Source organism: Martes martes (genome assembly GCF_963455335.1).
Source record: "Martes martes genome assembly, chromosome: 2".
NCBI lineage: Eukaryota > Metazoa > Chordata > Mammalia > Carnivora > Mustelidae > Martes > Martes martes.
In genome coordinates, this window is record NC_137889.1 from 105,033,163 (window position 1) to 105,058,159 (window position 24,997).

Here is a 24,997-nt window from a genome sequence, read left to right on the forward strand (position 1 = left end):
TAAATTCACCTGGAGCTGTGAATGAGTAGTTATCTCTAAGGAAGTTGTCCCTTAATATGAGCAGAGGGTAAGTGTGAGATGCTGAATAGAAATAGAGACAGATTCTATTTATAGCTACATTTTTTTTTTTTTTTACTGTCAATCACAGGTAGGCAAGTATTTACCTGAATCTACACAGTTAGTCTTGCATGTAGAAGACTCTTATGAGTGAGACAGTTGATGCAGAGACTTTCAAATAGGTATCCACAGATGGGAGCTGTTAACTATGGTAGGGGGCCTTTTCTTTAGGAAGTCATATCATTAAAATACGTTAGACATTGTGGGCAGCAAGGACATATTTTGTATCATTCTTGCCCAATTTACAAGTTACCCATTTCTAAATTAGTATGTAGAAATTCACTAAATAATCCTCTAGTAGCCTGGCAGATACAGTGAATTTCCCTAAATGCCTTTTGTTATTAGCAAGTAGTAAATGGTCATAAGGGAAAATATAATCTACCTCTAGAACTATCCTGTATTTTCAAAATTGCTGAATACTAGTTATTTGCAAGCCATCTTTAAAAAATGGTAGAGATTCTGTGAGGAACAGTTCTAACTAAAATCTGTTGTGATTCCCCAAGTTTTAAAATAGCTAAATTTAGTAAAGGACAAAAATCAAATAGTATCTATCTTAGAAGACTGAATTTAACAAACTTAAAAAAGTTTTGTGCTTTGTGAAATTGTTTAAAAATAAGCTTTCCCATTTATTTTCACCCAACATATAATTTCAAAATAGTTCATTACAGTTATCAATATATTTTGATACCAAAGAAATACAAAGCTTTAAGTCTGTTACCCTGTTTGCTTGGCTTAGACTTATTTTTTAAAAATAAATTAAACCATTCATTTCTCAGGGTGTGGTCATAGAATAAAATTATGCTCAAATGTTCAGTATTTTGTTTGCCTCAGTTTCATTTGCTAATTTTATGTGTGTGTGTTTCTGTGGATTTCTTTTAAGGTTTGGACAGAAGGGTAAAGCTATTAGGATTGAAAGAGTCATCTATACTGGTAAAGAAGGCAAAAGTTCTCAGGGATGTCCTATTGCTAAATGGGTAAGTGTGACCTGACAAGGCCTTTGGTCTTCAGTCTTGGGAGTTTTGATTCATTAATCTAACCCTGAGAATTGGGTTACCAGGTCAAAGAGTCATTTATGCCAGTTGAAATGAATATTGCTTATTTTTATTTTGTGTTAGCTCTTAAGAAAAAGGCAGATTAGCTTTTAAAGCACATACAAACTATATTTAATTGAAAGAATTTAATGGGGAGGAGAAGGTCCATTCAATTTGATAAAAAGTATGATTCTTCCTGTAATATGAAGTCATCCGTAATCCTTTAAATACCTTCCGTTAATCTTTATATTGTCATTTTTTAAAACTTTGAAGTTTATGAAAAAGACCTGCATGTCTTCCATATAGCTCTAGGTTTAATGCAGGGGTCATTGCCCCTCCCTGTACTGGTATAGTCTGCTAAACATTGAGCAGTTTTGCCTCTCTCCGGGTTCTAACCCCATGTTACAGATGGGTAGCAAAAGGCAAGTTGCACGTGCTGGCAAATGTTGCCCTAATTGTGACCCAGACATGAAAAATATGCATACATAAATCGTTGCTCTCCTCTGCCGCAAGTGACCCTTGTTTTGTTTTGGTTGGGGTGGGGGTGTTGGGGTGGAATGGGGACCCGCACAGGTGGTTCGCAGAAGCTGCAGTGAAGAGAAGCTGCTGTGCTTGGTGCGGGAGCGAGCTGGCCACACCTGTGAGGCTGCAGTGATTGTGATTCTCATCCTGGTGTGGGAAGGAATCCCATTGTCCCTGGCTGACAAACTCTACTCCGAGCTCACTGAAACCCTGAGGAAATACGGCACTCTCACCAATCGCCGGTGTGCCCTGAATGAAGAGTAAGTGAAGCCTCCCCTCTCTTTTCACTGACAGCAAAACCTGATCATGGGTCTGACTCAAGGGAGTCGAACCTGCATTTTTACATTTATTTATAAAATGGGGACCGAAACGCCTGTTTCACAGTCATGCAGAAGGAAGTTGGATTTGCTAACGTGCGTAATTTGAGGTGATTTCGTTAACCATTTCATACCTTCAGGCAGTGTAGACATTTCGTTAGGAGCAGCTTGCTGAAAGTCTGAATGTCTGTACCCATATCATGAACTCGATCGTGCCATAAACTTGAAAATATCTGTGTGTCCCCTTGCTACAGTGACAAGTCTTGTGTGCCTGGCCACCACACTAGTAAGTATTGATACCATTTCTGTGTTGCAGTATCTGAAACAGATACATAATTGTAAGGTAACAAACATCAAAATAGAAGGCTTACAGAATTTCTGTAGAAACGAACTGATTCATACATCAGTTCGATCTCCTTTATTATTAACACAATAGTAATAAAGATCGCTTTCATTTTTACTGCTACTATATAAGCAAGAAGTTAGTGGCTATGGACATGCACTGTTTTCAAGGACTATAAAGGTGGAATAGGAGAGCAGGGGTATCCAGTTAAACATATTTAGTGCATCCAAGTGCTACTATGTTTTTGTTTGTTAACCTCATCCAGTTTAGGATATTTAACTCTTCACTTGGAGAAAGCTTCATTACTAATGTTCCTCTGCTATGCTATTCCTGTGTAACATTAGAATACAGAAGGATTCATAGTGCTACACTGAAATCCTACAGGAGTTATTTTACTCACAATTGGTCCTAAAATAATTTTAATTTTGCACTTCTTCCTTTAGTCTCTTTTCCTCTGCATTCACCAAACTACAGTATAGTTTACTGAATTTATGGAAGCACTGCGCTGCTCTTTGCAACAGCCCATTATTACCCTAATTTGTTCCTTTGCTGACTATTACTCTGACTGGTACTGTTTTGCTAACTTCATGTTGACGTGGGTTTTCTCTGGGTCATGGGGTGTGTGCAAATCAACTATAAATAATATGTCTAGGAAACTTACTTTTCATATATGAAAGTGTGACTTGGCTTCCTGTGGTAGTTTTGATCCAAAAATGTCGTGATGTGTACCTCACTGTAAACCCACTTCTATAAATCTAACACATGACTCATAAACTCACGATGGACTGCTTTAGATATATACTACTATTCAGTGTTTCCTAATTTTCCTTGTTCCTTCTTTAAAAGATGTATTTAAATGCCTTTAATCAGAAAGAAAATGAAAGTTAAGGCACCTTGAGATGTTGGTGATAGCATTTTTCTCAGGAGTTAAGTGTCTGTCTGTCTGTTTGATGGTTTGTTTGTTTGTTTTAAGCAAACTTTCCCTTAGACTTGATGGCTTGAACTTCTGAACCACGGAAGAACTTCTTGTGAAAATAACAGTTGTTTATTTAAATTTCTTGAGGTTTCATGCAAACTTTATTTCACATTCTTCATAACTGATTTAATTTTCAGTTATTCTATATCTCTGGTATTTTTCCCCTGTAGGCTTTTCTATAATTTCTATAAATGCTGTTGCCTGAAATGGAATCTGACATATAGAATGAAATTCTATTTTAAGAACTTTTGTGTTATTTTGCATTTAAAATCCATGAATAATGGTTGGGCCAGGGTCTAAGAAAAATTTTAGTTTAACTGGTCTAAACAGGAGGTGAGTACAAAACCGTTAAAAGATGTGCTTCAAATATTAAGACATTTTAAAAGCCAATCTGCATACTTTTGCTTCTCTTTGTCTGGAATTTCAAAAGGTAAGGGTAATTATTTAGATGAAGTTTTAGATTTGGGTTATGCATATTTAAAACAATTCTCCAAAAACAAAACAAAACCAAACTTACACAATTAAAACATACACTTACCAGTGGCAATAGAGACTTCATTCAGGTGTAGTTTTTGAAGTTACTAATACCCCATAAAATAAATTTTATGTCTGGCAGAAGTTAAACTCCTGACTTTGCCAAGAACAGAGGATAATCTCAAATTGGGGCTGCTGACTCAGTTTAATATTCAAAGCTGTATGAACCTCATCTCCAAGTTCTTACAAATCGCAGTGCCTGCATGCACCATAACCACCCACTGTGAGTCCAGAAAAGAACTCTGAGAGCATCTTTCACTGGGAAAGTCAAAAACAGATTTTTACATTTCCTTTGAGCCTAAGCAGCTGTTTCTTCTTTAAAGATTTCCCTTTGAGATTTCCATTTTATGACTAAGCCTAACCAATATTTTTTTGGCAAGTAAGAGTTATGGGAGTGTATCTGTCATTATAAGAAGTCAAAGCCAGAAACGTGTTCTGCCATGCTGGGTGATGTTAAATTTTTTAAGTTAAAATTATATTATAAAAATTTTCAAACATGCTTAAATTGGAGGAATGCAGTGTAATAAATCCCCATGGACCCATTATGTAGCTTCAGTACATACCAACATTTTATCAATATTGTTTCACATATTTCCCCTACATCCTACCCCCACCGCCACCCCTACCAGTGTTTTAAAGCAAAGCACAGATACCATCTCACCTATGTACATTTCAGTGTGTGTCTCTAACAGATAAGGACTTTTTTTAAAATACGAAACCTAGTTAGAGTGTCATGTCAGTGATTCTTTAATATCATTTCATGTTCAGATTCCCTAACTGGATCCTCTTTCAAAATAATAATAATAATAATAATAAATAAAAAGATATTGACAACATGAAAGCCCATACCTTGTATTTGAGACTTTTGAGTGGTCCCGGTTCATGCCTGTTGTCTACCATAATTATTAATAGGACTTCCTTTAAAAAAAAAAATAGAACTTCCTTTTTACTCTCAAAAGTATCCTAGTTTGGAAGATAAATTATATGATTCATAAGCCTCTTTTTGTTTATAACAGTTCCCCCTCTCTTTTTAATAAATTTATTGTTAAAACAGACTATATCATTTGCTCTACAAAACTTCCTGCATTCTGGATTTGGTTGATTGCACACTCGTTTTGTTCACCTTACTCCTCTATCCCAGCTGTCTTTTGTACACTGACATTACAAGACTTAAACAACTTACATGTGTATACATATATGTATATATTGGCAGATATGCTTCATAAGTGGTGATGAAATAATCTTAGTTCTTCATATCCAGCATAAGGATTATAATGTCTGCTTTGTTTCATTCTTAATGGTGTTAAGAGTGTTTAGTGAGTTCAGGAGTTGCCAGCTTGATCTGTCCATCATCAACTTTCCCAGAAAACTTTCACTTAATGGTGCAGCATATTCATTGAGGATCATTGCCTGTTTCCATTATTTTGAGTTTGCAAATTGATAATTTTCTTATTTTTTGAAGTATACATTTATTTGTCAGGTTTGACAAGTTTTTGCTGGTGTTTCTAAACTTACATAAGGTTGGACATGTGAACTAATATTTAGTTTAATACTAAAGTGTGTTTAAAGTGTGTTTGTTTTTTTCTGTTAGAAGTCCAGATGGTAACTAAAGGTCGAGAATGTTTGTAAAAATCTGTTATATAGATGAATATTTTGATTACAGTTGCTTTACTGATTTGTTATTTAACCATGAGCCAAATTGAGTCATGTTAAATGAGGCTGCCGTGTGCTAATTCTAATATTATTTGAAAGGGCCCTATAGAAATAAAAATGCCTTTTTCCCCATTTCATGTGGGAAATCATCTTGAAGTTGCTCTGCCTTATTATGCAGGGATTTTTTTTTTAAGATTTTATTTATTTATTTGACAGAGAGTGAGATCACAAGTAGGCAGAGAGGCAGGCAGAAAGAGAGGAGGAAGCAGGCTCCCCGCTGAGTAGAGACCCCGACGCGGGACTCAATCCCAGGACCCTGAGATCATGACCTGAGCCGAAGGCAGAGGCTTAACCCACTGAGCCACCCAGGCGCCCCTGCAGGGATTTTTTTGAGATATAATTCACATACCATAAAATTCACCATTTTATACAATCATTGGTTTAGTATATTCACAAAGTTGTGCAGTGTCTTTTCACTCCCGGAATAAAATCCCATACCTATTAGACAGTCGATTCCCATTCTCCTCTCCCCTAAAATGGCAACTACTCATCAACTTTCTGTCTCCATAGATTTGCCTATACAGGGAATTTTGTATTAGTGGAATTATACAATATTTGGTCTTTCTGTCTGGCCTCTTTCACTTAGCGTAATGTTTTACAGGTTCTCCATGTCCTAATGTTAATCAGTATTTTATTCCTTTTTGTGGCTGAATAATATTCCATTGTGTATATGTACCACATTTTCTTTATCCATTCATCAGTTAATGGACAGTTGGATAGTTTCCACTTTAGGGCTATTATGAATGCTACTGCTGTGAACATCTGTGTACAAGTTTTTGTATGGACATATGTTTTCAGTTCTCTTTGAGTGACATTGTTAGTCATAAGGTTATTCTATGTTTAACTTTTTGAGGAACTGCCAAACTGTTTTCCAGAATAGCTGTACCATTTTTCATTCCTACCAGCAGTACATGGAGGTTCCAAAGTCTCCATATCCTCATTAAAACTATTTATTATCTGTTTATCTTTTTTATTATAGCCCTCCCAGTGGGTGTGAAGTGTATCTTATGGTTTTGATTTGCTTTTCCCTAATGACTGATGATGTTAGCCATTATTTTCTGTACTATTGGCTATTCAGATATCTTCTTTGGAAAATGCCTGCTTGATTCTTTGCTCATTTTTAAGTTGAGTTCATTGTTTTTTTGAGTTGTAAGAGTTTTTTATAGACTCCAAATTCTTGAACTTTATCAGATATCTGTCTTCTAGATATTTTATCTTAACGCTGTAGGTTGCCTCTTTCTTGATCATGTCCTTGCAGCACAGAATTTTTCAATTTTGGTGAAATCAAATATATTTCTTGATTGCCTGTACTGTTATCTAAGAAACCATTGCGCAATCCAAGGTCTTGAGGATTTACATCTATGTTTTCTTTCCAGCGTATTAGAGTTTTAGCTCTTACATTCAGTTCTTTGATCATTGCTGAGTTAATTTTATGATTTTAAGAGTCTAGTACCATTCTTCCGCATGTGGCTCAGCCCCATTTGTTGAAGAGATTATTTTCTCCATTAAATGGGCTTGTCACTCTTGTTGAAAATTAATTGACAAAGATGTATGGGTTATTTTGAGACTCTGTTCCATTAATCTACCTAAATATCTGTCCTTATGGCAGTACTATACAAAGTTGATTACTCTAGTTTTGAGGTAAGTTCTGAAATTTGGAATTTACCTCTTTTCCCCATTCTCTCCATCACCTCCCCTCTGGCAACCACTACTCTGTATTTATGTCCCAATTTATGTCCCAATAGTTTAGTTTTGTTTTTATTTCCCTTGCCTGAGAAGACATATCTAGAAGAATATTGCTAAGGCTAATGTCCAAAAGATTATTGCTCATTTTTACTTTTAGGGATTTTATCATTTCAGTTTCACATTTAGGTCCTCAGTTCATTTTGAGTTTATTTTGTTTATGCTGTAAGAGAATCATTTCATTCTTTTGCCTGTAGCTGTCCATTTATTGAAAAGGAAGTCTTTTTCCTAGTGTATATTCTTGCCTCCTTTTCATAGATTAATTGACTATGTATGTATGGTTTTATTTCTGTGTTCTGTATCTTATTCCATTGATCTCTGTGTCTATTTTTTGTGCCAGTTCCATGCTGTTTTGATGATTATGGTTATCTGTAGTATGTCTTGAAATCTGGGATTGTGATAGCTCTACCTTTCTTCTCAAGGTTACTTTAGCTATTTGTGGTATTTTATGGTTCCATAAAAAATTTCAGGATTATGTGTTCTACTTCTGTGAAAAATGCCATTGGTATTTTGACAGGAATTGCATTGAATCTCTACATTGCTTTGGGTAGTATGGACAATTTAACATTAATTCTTCCAATTCATGAGCCTTCTTTGTGTTGTTGTCAATGTTTTCATTAACATCTTATCATTTCCAGGGTATAAGTCTTCCACTTCTTTGGTTAAATAGATTCCGAAGTGTTTTATTATTTTTAATGCAATTGTAAATGGAATTGTCTTTCTCTTTCTGCTACTTCATTATTAGTGTACAGAAACACAGCACATTTCTGTATACTAATTTTATATCCTGTAACTTTACCGAATTCATTTATTTGTTCTAATAGTTGTTTTGGTGGATTCTTTAGGATTTTCTCTATATAGTATCATATCTGCAAATAGTGACCTTTTCACTTCTTCCTTAAAACTTGGATTTTTATTTTTTTTAAACTTGGATTTTTTTTTTTAATTTTTTTCCTTGTCTGATTGCTGCAGGTAGGACTTTCAGTACTATGTTGAATAAAAGTTTTGAGAGTGAACATCCTTGTCTTGTTCCTGATCTGAGGGGAAAAAGCTTTAGTTTTCCCCAATAGGGTTTGTTATATATGGCCTTTATTATGTTGAGGTGTATTCCCACTAAACTCACTTAAGTTGAGTTGTTATCATGAATGGATATTGTATTCTGTCAAATTATTTTTCTGCATGTATTGAGATGATCATATGGCTTTTATTCTCTCTCTTATTAATATGATATATAACATTTATTGATTTGTGAAAATTGAACTACCCTTGAATCCCTGGAAGAAATCCCTCTTGATCATGCTGAATGAACCTTTTAATGTATTGTTGAAATTTGTTTGCTAATGTTTTGTTGAGGATTTTTACATCTTTGATCATCAGAGATATTGACCTATATTTTTCTTTTTTTTTTTAATAGTGTCTTTGTTTTAGTATCAGAATAATGTAGGCCTCACAGAATGAATTTGGAACCTTTTCTTCCTCTGCTATTTCTTTGGAATAGTTTGAGAAGGATAAGTATTAACTCTTTTTTAAATGTTTGCTAGAATTCATGTGTGAAGCCACCTGGTCCTAGATTTTTGATGGGAGTTTATTACTGATTCAGTTTTGTTACTAGTAATTGGTTTCTTCATATTTTTTATTCCTTTCTGATGCAGTTTGGGAAGATTGTATATTTCTAGGTACTTATCCATTTCTTCAAGGTTGTCCAGTTTGTTTACATATAATTTTTGCAAAATTGTCATAATTTTTTGTATCTCTTTTATTTCAGTTATTTCTCCTTCATTTCTGTTTTTACTTGAGTCCTCACTCTCCTTTTACTTATGAGCCTAGCTAACGGTTTATCAATTTAATTTCTCTTTTCAAAGAATCAGCTCCTTGTTTCATTGATATTTTCTATTATTCTTTAGTCTCTGTTTCATCCATTTCAGCTCTAACCTCCTTATTTCTTCCTTCTACTAGCTTTGGGCTTTTTTCTTTTTCTAATTCATTTAGGTGTGAGGGTAAATTGTTTGAGATTTTTATTTTTTGAGGTAAGCTTGTAATGTCATAAACGTCCCTCTAAGAACTGCTTTAACTGTGTCCCAATGATTTTGGACTATTGTGTATTAATTTTCATTTGTCTCCATGTATTTTTTTTTAAGATTTTATTTATTTATTTGACAGACAGAGATCACAAGTAGGCAGAGAGGCAGGCGGAGAGAGAGGAGGAAGCAGGCTCCCTGCTGAGCAGAGACCCTGATGCGGGGCTTGATCCCAGGACCCTGGGATCATGACCTGAGCTGAAGGCAGAGGCTTTAACCCACTGAGTCACCCAGGTGCCCCTCCATGTATTTTTTAATCTTCCCTTTGATTTTCTTGTTAATCCATTAGATTTTCTTTATAATATCTATTTGAGAGAGAGATAGCATGTGCACACATGAGTTGGGGGAGGCACAGAAGGAGAGAGAGACTCTCAAGCAGACTCCCCACTGAGTGTAGACCACAATGTGGGACTTGATCTCATAACCCCAAGATTATGACCTGAACTGAAACCAAGAAAGTCAGTCATTTAACCAACTGAGCCACCCAGGTGCCGCACCATCAGTTATTTAATAGTACGCTATTTAGTTTCCACCTGTTTGTGAGGTTTGTGTTTTTTCTTACAGTAGATTTCGTTTCATACCGTTGTGGTCAAAAGGTACTTGATATGATTTCAGCCTTCTTAAATGTATTTAGATTTGTTTTCTGGCCTCACATGTGATTTATCCTGGAAAATGTTCAGTGGATAATATCCACACTTGAAAAAAGAATTGTTCTGTAGTTTTTGATGGAATGTTCTGTATATATCTGTTAGGTCTATCTGGTCTGATGTGTCATTCAAAGCCACTGTTTCCTTGATCTATCCATTTATGCAAGTAGAGTTACTATTACTTGTAACTGTCAGTTTCTCCCTTTATATGTATTAGTATTGGCTTCTTGTATTTTGGGCTCCTGTATTGGGCTCATAGATATTTATAATTGTTATATTTTTTATGGGATTGACCCATGGGTCAAAGGATTGACCTTTATCATTATGTAGTGCCCTTCTTTGTGTCTTGCTACAGTCTTTGCTTTAAAGTCTGTTTTGTCTGACATAAGTATTGCTACCACAGTTTTTTTTCTTTTTTTCCACTTCCATTTCCATGGGATATCTTTTTCTATCCCTTCACTTTCAGTCTGTGTGTGTCTTTAGGTCTAAGTTAGTTTTCTGTGCTCAGTATATAGATGGGTCTTGTTTTTTGGCCATTCAGTCACCCTGTGTCTTTTGATTAGAGCATTTAGTCCATTTACATTTAAAGTGATTGTTAATAGGTATGTACTTAATGCCACTTTGTTAATGTTTCCTGGTATTTTCGTAGTTCTTCTCTGTTCGTTTTTTCTTCTTTTGCTTTCTTCCCATTTGGTTTGATGGCTTTCTTTAATGTTATGCTTGGATTAGTTTCACTTTATTTTTTTGTGTATCTATTACTGGTTTTTCATTTGTGGTTACCATTGGGTTCATATAGAACATCTTGTGTGTATAGCAGTCTATATTAGGTTGATGTCACTTAAATTTGAACACATAAAAGCACTAAATTCTTGTTCCCCTTCCAAATTTTATGTATATGAGGTCATATTTTACATCCTTTTATCACTTGACTAATTTTTGTAGATACAATTGATTTTACTAGTTTTGTTTTCACCGCCACACTGACTTTATGAGCGATTCCTCTACTACCTTTACTATATGTTTGCTTTTACTTGTGAAATTTTGTCTTTCATAATTTTCCTCTAGTTATGGCCTTTTCTTTCCACTTAAAGAATTCCCTTTAACCTCTTTTATAAGGCTGGTTTAGTGGTGATGAACTACTTTCTTGTTTGGGAAACTCTATCTCTTCAATTCTGAGTGATAATCTTGCTGGGTAGAGTATGTAGAGTATTCTTGATTGTAGGCTTTATCCTTTCAGGCCTTAGAATATATCATGCCACTCTGTTCTTGCCTGCAAAGTGTCTGCTAAAATATACTCTCATAGCCTTATGGGGTTTTCTTTGTATGTAACTTTTCTCTTGCTACTTTTAAATTTTTCTCATTATAATTACTTTTTGCCTTTGTAGTTTTTATGTATCCTAGTATAGATCTTCTTGGGTTCACCTTTTAGGCACTCTCTGGGCTTTCTGACCTGGATTCTGTCTCCCCAGATTCAGGGACATTTACAGCTCTTATTTCTTTCAAATACATTTTCTGCCCCCTTCTTTCTTCTCCCTCTGGGTTTCCCTACAACATGAATGTTGTCATGCTTGATGATGTTGCAAAGTCTCAAGTTATTCTCATTTTTTTAAATTTTTTTTAAGATTTTTATTTATTTATTTCAGAGTTTGAGAGAGAGAGAGCATGAGCAGGGTGAGGGGCAGAGGGAAATGCAGACTCCCCACTGAGCAAGGAGTCCAATGTGGGGCTCAATCCCAGGACTCTGGAATCATGACCCAAGCTGAAGGCAGACACTCAAACAACTAAGCCACTCAGGTGCCCCTGTTATTCTCATTTTTAAAATGCTTTTTCCTTTTTGCTATTCAGCTTGGTTGCTTTCCATCTCCTGCCTTCCAGATCACTGATCTGTTCTTCTGCACCCTTTAGTCTGCTATGGATTCCAAGATATTTTTCATTTCAGCTACTGAATACTTCAGTATTAAGTATGATTCGGTATGACTGGTTTTTTTTTTTTTTAAGATTTTATTTATTTATTTGACAGAGAGAGAGGGATCACAAGTAGGCAGAGAGATAGGTAGAGAGAGAGGGGGAAGCAGGCTCCCTGCTGAGCAGAGAGCCCGATGTGGGGCTTGATCCCAGGACCCTGAGATCATGACCTGAGCCAAAAGCAGAGGCTTAACCCACTGAGCCACCCAGGTGCCCCATGACATGATTTTTTATATTTTCTTTCTCTTTGGTGTTCTCACTGACTTCATCTGCCCTTTTTTCAAGTCCAAATCTATGACCATTACTTTGAATTTTTTATAAGATATATTGCTTATGTTTCATTTAGCTCCTCATTAGTCTTCATGGAACAATTGATTTTTATGTATTCATCTTGTATTCTGCAAACTTACTGAACTAGTTTATTAGTGTTATTTTTTTGTTCTCTTTTGGTAGATTCTTTAGGATTTACTACATACAAGACTATGTCATCTACAAATAGCAATAGTTTAATTTTTCCTTTTTGAATCTCGGTGCCTTTATTTCTTTTTCTTGCTTAATTTTCCTTGCTAGACCTTGTAGTAGCTATTGAATAAAATTGACAAAAGCAAACATTTTTGTCTTGTTCCTGATTTTAGGAAAAAACTCAGTTTTTCACCCTTAAGTATGATGCTAACTGTAGATTTTATAGATGCTCTTTATCAGGTTGAGGTGGGTTTTTTTTCTTTTTCCCTATTCTAGCTTGTTGTTTTTATCATGAAAAGATGTTGGAATTTTTGCAAATACTTTTTCTGCTTCTAACGAGATGATCATGTAGTATATTTGATTTTTGCATGTTGGCCCAACATTGCATTTCTGAGATAAATCACCCTTGGCTGTAATGTACAGATCTTTTATATGTGCAAATCTGTTTGCTAGATTTTATTGAGGATTCCTACATTTATGTTAATAAAGGATATTGATACATTGCATTCTTGTGATCTCTTTGTTTTTGGTGTTAGATTCATACCACCTTCATAGAATCCATTGAAAAGTTTACCTTCTATTTTTTGGAAGAATTTATAATGGATAGGGGTTAATTCTTTATTTTTTAAAAAATATTTTATATATTTATTTGAGAAAGCATGAGCGGTGGGGAGAGGAAGAAGTGGGGCTCAATCCCAGGACCTGGGATCATGACCTGAGCTGAAGGCAGACACTTAACCAACTGAGCCAGCCAGGCACGCCAGCGCTAATTCTTTAAATGTTTGGTGGAATTCGGTAGCAAAGTCATGTACTTCTGGGTTACCTTTACTGGCAGTTTTTTTATTAACTCAATCTTTTATTAGTTATAGTTCTATTAATCTCTATTTCTTTTTGACTCAGTTTCAGTAGTTCGTGTCTAAGCATTTGTCCATTTCTTCTAGGTTATCTACTTAGCTGATATATCATTTTTGTTGTATTCCCTTGTAATTTATAAGGTATGTTTTCTTTTTTAACGCCTAATTTTAAGTTTGGGTCTTCTCTTTTTTCTGATTCTGTGTATGTAGTTTTCTCAAACGTGGATCCTTCCAAAGAACTTTGGATTCCTTTGATTTATTCTATTGTTTTTCTGTTCTTTATTTCATTAATTTCCACTCTAATCTTTAGTATTTCCTTCATCTGTGTTGTGTTTAGTTTTCTCTTTTTCGAGATTTTTAAGGCAGAAGATTATTTTATTGGTTTGAGGACTTTCTAAATATAGGTCTGTAAAGCTATAAATTTTCTTCTAATCCTGCTTTAGATGCATCACATAAAGTCTTAATATTTTGATTTTTCATTTTCATTTATCAGAAAATATTTTCTAACGTCCCTTACAATTTTATTTCACCCACTATTTAGCAGTGTGTTACATATACATATTTATTAATTACCCAAATTTGCTTCTTCCCCACTTATAATTTCATCCCATTGATTTTAAACATTTAAATTCAGATAGGCTTGTTTATGATAGGACATACAATGTGTCCTGGAGAATATTCTATGCACACTTGAGAATGCATTCTGCTGTTTGGCAGAGTGTTCTCTAGATATTGTTTAGCTCAGTTGATTTCCAGTGGTTTTCTTCCTTAATTGTTTCTAGTTGTTATATACATTATTGAAAGTGGATTATTAAATAATCTGCTTTTCCTTTTACTTCTGTCATTTTTTACTTTATGTATTTTGGTGCTCTATTTTTAGGCTCATATATATTTATAATTGTTACATCTTAAGGAGTGACCCTTTTATAAAAATGTACTTGTTTAAAAAAAGTACTTGTTTCTCGTAATAATATTGTCTTAAATCCTACTCTGTCTGATATTAGTATAGCCATTCCAGTTCTCTTTTGATCACTGTTTGCATGATACATATTTTTCTGTCCTCTTAGTTTCAGCCTATTTGTATCTTTAAAACTAAGTCATGTCTCTTAAAGATGACACAGGTTGAAATTTTAATCCATTTTCCAGTTTTTGTGTTTTAGTTGTATTATTTAAACCATATACAGTAGATGTAATTATTGTTGAAGTAGGATTTATATCTGCCAATTTATTACTGGTTTCTGTATGTATTTCATTTCACTATTCTTCCCTTAAGGCATTATTTTATGTTCAATAGTTGTCACTCTTTTACAATATTTCTTAGAGTTGTAACAATCTAAATTAGAGTAATATCAATTTAATTATAATACTGTACAGAAACTTTATTACTATGTAGTTCCATTCACTCTTTTTCCTTTGGGCTTTTATTGTCATAGAGTTTTATGCATTGTATGTACATTAACAGATTTATAATTACTGCTTTACAATTACTGCTTTACATTTACCTTTTTATGCTTTTTTTTAAATTTTTATTTTTTTTATTAACATATAACGTATTAATAGCCCCAGGGGTACAGGTCTGTGAATCATCAGGCTTCACACTTCACAGCACTCACCACAGCACATACCTTCCCCAATGTCCATAACCCAACCACCCTCTCCCAACCCCCCTCCTCCTGGCAACCCTACTTTGTTTTGTGAGATTAAGAGTCTCTTATGGTTTGTCTCCCTCCGGACCCCATCTTATTTCATTTTTTCCTTCCCTACCACCCAAACCCCACACGTTGCCTCTCAAATTCTCATACCAGGGAGATCATTTGATAATTGTCTTTCTCTGATTGACTTCTTTTGCTCAGCATAATACCCTCTAGTTCATCCACGTCGTTGCAAAAGGCAAGATTTCATTTCTTTTGATGGCTGCATAGTATTCCATTGTATGTATATACCACATCTTCTTTATACATTCATCTGGTGACAGACATCTAGGTTCTTTCCATAGTTTGGCTATTGTGGACATTGCTACTATAAACATTCGGGTGCACATGCCTCTTTGGATCACTACCTTTGTATCTTTAGGGTAAATACCCAGTAGTGCGATTGCTGGGTCATAGTATAGCTCTATTTTCAACTTTTTGAGGAACCTCCATGCTGTTTTCCAGAATGGCTGCACCAGCTTGCATTCCCACCAAGAGTGTAGGAGGGTTCCCCTTTCTCCACATCCTCGCCACCATCTGTTGTTTCCTGACTTGTTAATTTTAACCATTCTAACTGGTGTGAGGTGGTATCTCATTGTGGTTTTGATTTGTATTTCCCTGATGCCGAGTGATGTGGAGCACTTTTTCATGTGTCTGTTGGCCATCTGGATGTCTTCTTTGCAGAAATGTCTGTTCATGTCCTCTGCCCATTCCTTGATTGGATTATTTGTTCTTTGGGTGTTGAGTTTTGTAAGTTCTTTATAGATTTTGGACACTAGTCCTTTGTCTGATATGTCATTTGCAAATATCTTCTCCCATTCTGTCAGTTGTCTTTTGGTTTTGTTGACTGTTTCCTTTGCTGTGCAAAAGTTTTTGATCTTGATGAAGTCCCATTTTTGCCCTTGCTTCTGTTGCCTTTGGCGATGTTTCTAGGAAGGAGTTTCTGTGGCTGATGTCCAAGAGGTTGCTGCCTGTGTTCTCCTCAAACACTTTGATGGATTCCTTTCTCACATTGAGGTCCTTCATCCATTTGGAGTCTATTTTTGTATGTGGTGTAAGGAAATGGTCCAGTTTCATTCTTCTGCATGTGGCTGTCCCAATTTTCCCAACACCATTTGTTGAAGAGACTGTCTTTTTTTCTATTAAACATTCTTTTTTGCTTCGTCAAAGATTAGTTGACCATAGATTTGAGGGTCTATTTCTGAGCTCTCTGTTCTCTTCCATTGATCTATGTGTCTGTTTGTGTGCCAGTACCATACTGTCTTGATGATGACAGCTTTGTAATAGAGCTTGAAGTCTGGAATTGTGATGCCACCAAATCTTGCTTTCTTTTTCAACATTCCTCTGGCTATTCGAGGTCTTTTTTGGTTCCATATAAATTTTAGGATTATTTGTTCCATTTCCTTGAAAAAAATTGATGCAAATTGCATTAAATATGTAGATTGCTTTAGGTAGCATAGATATTTTCACAATATTTGTGCTTCCAATCCGTGAACATGGAACGTTTTTCCATTTCTTTGTGTCTTCCTCCATTTCTTTCATGAGTACTTTCTAGTTTTCTGAGTACAAATTCTTTGCTTCTTTGGTTAGGTTTATTCCTAGGTATCTTATGGTTTTGGGTGCTATTGAAAATGGGATTGACTCCTTAATTTCTCTGACTTCTGTCTTGTTGGTGTGTAGAAATGCAACTGATGTCTATGCATTGATTTTATATCCTGACACTTTACTGAATTCCTGTGAAAGTTCAAGCAGATTTGGAGTGGAGTCTTTTGGATTTTCCACATAAAGTGTCATATCATCTGCAAAGAGTGAGAGTTTGACTTCGCCTTTGCCAATTTGAATGCTTTTTATTTCTTTTTGTTGTCTGATTGCTGAGGCTAGGACTTCTAGTACTGTGTTGGATTGCATTGGTGATAGTGGACATCCCTGCTGTGTTCCTGACCTTAGGGGAAAAGCTGTCAGTTTTTCTCCATTAAGAGTGATGTTCGCTCTGTGTTTTTCATAGATGGCTTTGATGATAGTGAGCTATATACCCTCTATCCCTACACTGTGAAGAGTCTTGATCAAGAAAGGATGCTGTACTTTGTCAAATGCTTTTCCATCTATTGAGAGTATTGTATGGTTCTTGTTCTTTCTTTTATTAATGTATTGTATCACATTGATTGATTTGTGGATGTTGAACCAACCTTGCAGCCCAGGAATAAATCCCACTTGGTCGTGGTGAATAATCCTTTTAATGTACTGTTGGGTCCTATTGGCCAGTATTTTGGTGAGAATTTTCGCATCTGTGTTCATCAAGGATATTGGTCTGTAATTCTCTTTTCTGATGGGGTCTTTTTATGGTTTTGGGATGAAGGTAATTCTGGCCTCATTAAATGAGTTTGGATGTTTTCCTTCCATTTCTAATTCTGAAACAGTTTCAGGAGAATCAGAATTAATTCTTCTTTAAATGCTTGGTAGAATTCCCTTGGGAAGCCATCTGGCCCTGGGCTCTTGTTTGTTGGGAGACTTTTGATGACTGCTTCAATCTCCTTACTGGTTATGGGTCTGTTCAGGTTTTATATTTCTTCCTGGTTCAGTTGTGGTAGTTTATACATCTCTAGGAATGCATCCATTTCTTCCAGATTATCAAATTTGCTGGTATATAGTTGCTTATAATATGTTTTATAATTGTTTGTATTTCTTTGGTGTTGGTTGTGATCTCTCCTCTTTCATTCATGATTTAATTAAGTCGGGTCCTTTCTCTTTTCTTTTTGATAAGTCTGGCCAGGGGTTTATCAGTTATTCTTTCAAAGAACCACCTCCTAGTTTCATTGATTTGTTCTGCTGTTTTTTTGGTTTCCATTTCATTGATTTCTGCTCAGATCTTTATTATTTCTCTTCTCCTGCTGGGTTTAGGCTTTCTTTGCTGTTCTTTCTCCAACCTCTTTAGGTGTAGGGGTAGGTTGTGTATTTGAGACCTTTCTTGTTTCTTGAAAAAGGCTTGTATGGCTATATATTTTCCTCTCAGGACTGCCTTTGCTGTGTCCCACAGATTTTGAACAGTTGTGTTTTCATTATCATTTGTTTCCATGAATTTTTTGACTTCTTTAATAACCTGTTTGACCCATTCATTCTTTAGTAGGATGCTCTTTAGCCTCCATGTATTTGGGTTCTTTCAAACTTTCCTCTTCTGCTTGAGTTCTAACTTCATAGCATTGTGGTCTGAAAATATGCAGGGAATGATCCCAATCTTTGGTACTGGTTGAGACCTGATTTGTGACCCAGGATGCGATCTGTTCTGGAGAATGTTCCATGTGCACTAGAGAAGAATGTTAATTCTGTTGCTTTGGGATGGAATGTTCTGAATATATCCGTGATGTCCATCTGGTCCAGTGTGTCATTTAAGGCCTTTATTTCCTTGTTCTTTTGCTTGGATGATCTGTCCATTTAAGTGAGGGGGGTGTTAAAGTCTTCTATTATTATTGTATTATTGTCGATGTGTTTCTCTGATTTTTTTATTAATTGGTTTATATAGTTGGCTGTTCCCATGTTAGGGGCATAGATATTGAAAACTGTTAGCTCTTCTTGTTGGACAGACCCTTTATGTATGATATAGTGTTCTTCCTCATCTCTTACTATAGTCTTTGGCTTAAGATCTAATTGGTCTGATACAGGGATTGCCAGCCCAGCTTTCTTTTGATGTCCATTAGCATGGTAAATTGTTTTCTACCCCCTCACTTTAAATCTGGAAGTGTCTTTGGGTCTATAATGAGTCTTGTAGACAAGATATTGATGTTTTTCTTTGTGGGGGGGGGGGGTTGGTTTTGGTTTTTTTTTTTTTTTTTTATCCATTCTGATACCCTGTGTCTTTTGATTGGGACATTTAGCCCATTTTCATTCAGGGAAACTATTGAGAGAGAGGAATTTAGTTCCATTGTATTGCCTGTAAGGTGACTGTTACTGTATATTGTCTCTGCTCCTTTCTGGTCTCTTACTTTTAGGCTCTCTCTTTGCTTAATGGACCCCTTCCAATATTTCCTGTAGAGCTGGCTTGGGGTTTTCAAATTCTTATAGTTTTTGTTTGTCCTGGAAGCTTTTTATCTCTCCTTCTATTTTCAATGATAGCCTAGCTGGATATAATATCCTTGACTGCATGTTTTTCTCATTTAGTGTTCTGAATATATCATGCCAGTTCTTTCTGGCCTGTCAGGTCTCTGTGGATAGGTTTGCTGCCCATCTAATATTCCTACCATTGTATGTTACCAACCTCTTGTCCTGAGCTGCTTTCAGGATTTTCTCTTTGTCACTAAGACTTGTAAGTTTAACTATCAGATGACAGTTTGACTTATTATTGATAATAATAATAATGACTTATTATTGATTTTGAGGTGGATTCTCTGTGCCTCATGTATTTTGATGCTTGTTCCCTTTGCCATATTAGGGAAATTCTCTACAATAATTCTCTCCAATATACCTTTTGCCCCCTCTCTCTTTCTTCTTATTCTGGAATCCCAGTTATTCTAGTATTGTTTCATCTTATGGTATCATTTATCTCTCGAATTCTCCCCTCATGGTCCAGTAGTTGTTTGCTTCTCCTTTGCTCAACTTTCTTATTCTCCATCATCTGGCCTTCTGTATCACTAATTCTCTCTTCTGCCTCATTTATCCTAGCTGTAAGAGCCTCCATTTTTTACTGCACCTCATTGATAGCTTTTTTAAATTTCAGCTTGGTTGGATTTTAGTTCTTTTATTTCTCCACAAAGCCCTTTTATTTCTCCAGACAGGGTTTCTCTAATATCTTCCATGCCTTTTTTGAGCCCAGCTAGCACCTTGAGAATCATCATCTAAACTCTAGATCTGATATATTACCAATGTCCGTATTGATTAGGTCCCTAGCCTTCGGTACTGCCTCTTGTTGTTTTTGTTTGTTTTTGTTTTTGTTTTTGTTTTGTGGTGAGTTTTTCCACCTTGTCATTTATCCAGATAAGAATATATGAACGAGAGATGGGGCACTTGGGTGGCTCAGTGGGTTAAGCCTCTGCCTTCCACTCAGGTCATGATCTCAGAGTCCTGGGATCGAGTCCCACATCAGGCTCTCCGCTCAGCCAGTCACCTGCTTCCCGCTGTTTCTCTGTCTGCCTGCTTGTGATCTCTCTCTCTCTCTCTCTGTCAAATAAATAAAATCTTAAAATATATATATATATATATATATAAATGAGAGAATAAAATACTAAAAGGGTGACAAAGACCCCCAGAAAATGTGTGTTAACCAAATCAGAAGAGACCCCAAATTGGGGGGAGAAGAAAGAGGGTAAAAAGAAGTTCAAACAAGAATTTTTTAAAAATTTTAAAAAATATATATATTAGACTGCTAAATAGAACAGAGCCGCCCACTTGATTTTGGGTGTATTTTAGTCTCTTAGAAAAAACTACCTCCCAAAAATTTAAAGAAAGCAAAACTTATGTGTACACAAAAATAAGGGTAAACATGATGAAGGGATGGAATATGACTGTAAAGATGAAAATTTTAAAAAATTTTCTAAAAAAGGAGTTGATAAGTTGGTTGGGAAAAGAAAGAAAAAGAATGTGGAGAGAATTTACTTAGGCTAGAGACTAGAACAAAGCCCTGTGCTAGATTTAGGGTATATTTTGATCTATTAAAAGAAGTTGTTCCCAACCTTTTTTAGAAGAAAAAACCTTTTATCTATACAAAAAACAAAATTAGATACAATGAAGGATAAAATATGACTATAATAATGAAGGTTTAAAGAGATTTTTTTAAGGTATTGTTAAGATAAACTAGTTAAAAAAACATTAAAAAAGGAAAGAGTAAAAGTTAAAAAATTAAGAAAAAAAATTTAAAAAATTAATTAACTTTAGAATCATGGGGAGAAAGCCATGAATTCCATGCTTTGCTTTCCCCTCCTCTGGAATTCCACTGTTCTCCTTGATCAGTGAGCATGGTCTTGCCTGGATGTTCTTGCTGATCTTCTGGGGGAGGGGCCTGTTGTAGTGATTCTCAAGTGTCTTTGCCCGAGGCAGAATTGCACTGCTCTTGCCAGGGGCCAACCCATGTAATCTGCTCAGGTTTGCTCTTCAGAGTTTTTGTTCCCTGAACACTTTCCATAGAGCTCTAGAGGATGGGAATGAAAATGGCAGCCTCCCAGTCTCCAGCCCAGAGGAGCCGAGAACTTAGGGCCCCATTCCTTAGTGCACCGTTGGAGAAAAATGCTCAATCACTCCCATCTCCCTGGTCTCCAGTCACATTCCGAGCTCACCTGGCCTGTGGCTAAACATTTCTGTCTCTGGCACACAGCCCCTTTTGGAGTCTCCAAACCCAGCAGATTCCTTCTGCTCTTCCGGTGTTCCTCCCCAGATCTGCCCCCTTGTGTGGTACCTGCTCAAAGAGCAGTGGCCTAACTGTACCTCGGATCACAGTTTAAGGTAACTCCGAGCTGAGAGCTCACTCCTTGGCTCTGTCTCTGTAGCTGGCTTCATCGCTCTAATACCAGGAAGCTCTGCTACATTCAAACACCTCTAATCCTTCTGTGACCCCACAGAACCTGAGACCACACTGTCCCTATGAGAGCTCCACACCTGCTGAGCCTCGGGAGCAATGTCCTTCAGTGGAGCAGACATCTAAAAGTTCTGATTTTGTGCTCTGCTGCTCTGCCACTTGCTGGGAGCCAACCCCTCCCCGGACAGTCTGTCTTCCCATGGCTTCGGATTCACTTCTTCCCACATCTTACCTTTCAGACAGTGGTTGATTTTCTGTTTCTAGAATTGCTGCTCTTCTTCTCTTCAATCTCTGTTGGATTTGTAGGTGTTCAGAATTGTTCGGTTTGATAACTATCTAACTGAACTCCTGCAACCTGATGTCATCCGGTCTGCTACTCCTCCGCCATCTTGACTCCTCCAGGTGTCAATCTACAGTTGCCTTTCAATCAGGTATAAAGAGTTAAAAACAATACATATATAAGGTCTTTTTGTTTAACTATGTATTTACTTTTTTTACTATTTTACTTTTTTTACTATGTATTTACTTTTTTTACTATGTATTTACTTTTTTTACTTTTGTTCATCTTTTCATATGGATTCGAGTTACTGTCCAGCATCCTTTTCTCTCAGTCTGAAGGACTTCATTTAGTATTTATTATAGAGCAGGCCCAAAACAATAAACACTCTCAGATTATTTATCAGGACATACCTTAGTTTATTATTCACTCTTAAAACATAGTTTTACTAAATACAGAATTTCTTAGTTGACAGTCTTATTCTTGCAACATTTAAGTATACCATACTAATACCTTCTGGCTTCCATTGTGTCTTATGCATCCTCAGCTGTTAATCTTACTGAAAAGAGTTCTTTGCTGCTTTCAAGATTCTTTCTCTTTGGCTGTCAACTGTTATAATTACTCTAGGTGTGGAGCACCTTTTTATGCTACTGGGAGTTATCTGAGCTTCTTGCATGTTGTTCATCAAATTTGAGGAGTTTGGGCTTCATACTCTCTTACTCTCCCTCCTTTACTTTGGGGATGCTCATTATGAACATGTTGGTATGTTTGACATTATCCCCACAGGTCTCTGAGGTTGTGTTATTTTTTTTCTTCATTCTTTTTTCTTTCTGTTTCTTGGAATGGATGATCTCAATTGACTTCAACTTCTCTCTCCACTGCTTTTTCTGTCTTTTCCTCAAATCTACCATTGAATCCTTGTAATGGAGTTTTTTTTTATTTCAGTGATTTTTACTTGTTAGTTCCAGAATTGCCACTTGTTTTATTATTATGGTTTCTACTTCTTTTATCTCATCTGTTTGAGAAGACATTGTTTTCATACTTTTAGTTCTTTAAGCATGACTTCCTTCAGTTCTTTAAACATACTTGAAATCAAAACTCAAAGTCTTTGTTTAGTAGTCTGACACCTGGACTTCCTCACTGACAGCTTTCTTCCTGTGTATTAACCATTCTTTGTTTTGTTGTATGTTTTATAATTGTTAGAATTATATAGTTAGTTACAAGGCTAGGTTCTCTGTCCTACCCAGGTTTTGTTATTATTGCTGGTACTGTTTGTTAGTTTAGTGACTCTTCTAAACTATTTCAGTAAAATCTATATTTTTCTCATGAGCAGTTGTGGAAGTCTGTGCTTGGTTATCTCAGTGGTCACCTAATGATTATACATAGATCCTTACTTAAAATAAGTAAGTCTCCCAGTCTTGGGCAAAGGAGCTCAGTATGTATATTAGAGCATGCCTTCAACAGTCAGCAAGGCAATTTACAATTCTGCCTTACCCCTTTACTCCCTGCTTGTGCAGAGCTTCAAAGTTAGCCAGTTTAGAGCTTAATGTCTTTTGTGAGTGAGCATACAGCCTTAGGTATGTACATGGCTTTCTGGATTCCCAGGCACATGTCAGAATTTTTTAAAGTTTCCTATGGACATCTTATTTCCCATCTTTTAATTTTAAGCTTTTGAATAGCTTTTTTGTTTTTTGTTTTTGTTTTTGTTTTTGTTTTTTTTAATAGCCACCTGTTATCTGCTACCTCAGGCAGCCACAGTGGATAACAAGTAACACCTCCTGACTCCAAGTCAGGTAAATGAAGACAGCTTTGCTAGTAGGGTCTTGTAGAGAACTATCAAATAGGTAAAATAAATGGAGCATTAAAGGATATCTAGCCTAATTCTTCCCCTTCCAGTGGTCCCCAGGTTGCTGATTTTTACTATAAATGTGGGTTGTTGGTTTTGAAAGCTGTCATAGAGTTCTGGGAACAGTGGGATTAGGGCAAATGAAAACACTATGAAGCTTACTCTTCTTATTGAAATGCCATTGCTTTTCTTGAATAAATATTCCCTGGAATGCTGCAAGTCGTTGTTAATTTGCAAGTTTCTGAAAAGTTAATTTTGACAGTATTTACCAGTCAGTATTCTCAGTGCTTTTATGGAGGAGTGAAATTTCAGAGATCCTTATTCTGCCATTTTTGCTGACATCTCTAAAATGATAATTTCTAATTATAACATTCCTTCTGCATTTATTAGCTAGAGTTCTTTAAAGAATTTTTTCTTATAAACTGATTGCCATTAAATATAGTTTGTAAGCAAATTAATAGATAAATATATGGTACATATCTTTAGTTGTGAAATTTGAGAATGGGGATTTGGTGTCTTAGTAATTACCCAAAATGACCAATTCGTCAGCTCTTTCTTTTTGATATCATTATTAACTTGTGGATTTTAACCTATTTCCTTTTGATGAGAAAGTGGTATTTAGAGGTCACTCTTTGTGCCCAGATATATTCATTACCACTGAGATATTGTTACTTTATGACATTTTCAGTGGCAGATACAGTAATTATTTTTTACAAAGAGTGATTTGGGGCTATTAAATCACGAGTTTATATTGTTATTTCCTGCTAGTAATTAAGGTTACAGGATATCCACTTACCTTTTACACTTACCTTACATTGAAATTTTTTTGACATTAACAATAACTTCTTCATGTCACAATATGCATAAATAATTTCAAAATACTACTCCTAAGATTGTGATGTTCACTGAGGTCAGAACAGCAATATATAAACAAAACAATTTTAACAAAGAGAAAATATTTTTAAAGTACCAAACATAAGTCACAGAGCTGAAGAATAACTAAACTAAAAAATCTACTAGAGGGGTTCAAGTGAATGAAAAAGAGGGAAGCTAGCTTAAGGAATTTATGGGACACCCTAAGAGGACCAATATACACAATATAAAGGTCCTAGGAGGAAACAAAAGAGAGAGATGCAGAAAGCTTACTCAAGAAATAATAACAACAACAACAACAAAAAAAATCTTGAAACAAATATACCAAAATTTATGGACTATAGCAAAAGCAGTTTTAAAAGACTTCATAATAATAAATATCAACATTAAAAAAAAGAAAGAAAACTTTCAAATAAATAACCTAACTCTGCACCTCAAGGAACCTAATGAACGAACAAAGCCCAAAGTTAGCAGAAGGAAGGAAATAACAAGAATCAGAGTGGAGATAA

The 24,997-nt window shown here is 35.6% G+C and overlaps 1 protein-coding gene across 1 annotated transcript in view; it reads left to right on the forward strand.

Moving 5' to 3' along the window:
* Positions 1 to 24,997, forward strand: part of TET2 (tet methylcytosine dioxygenase 2) — a 134,496-nt gene that overhangs the window by 90,462 nt on the left and 19,037 nt on the right. The window contains exons 5-6 of the mRNA XM_080797100.1: positions 998 to 1,091; positions 1,722 to 1,930. Coding sequence (XP_080653226.1) covers positions 998 to 1,091; positions 1,722 to 1,930 — 303 coding nt within the window. The remainder of the gene's footprint in view (positions 1 to 997; positions 1,092 to 1,721; positions 1,931 to 24,997) is intronic.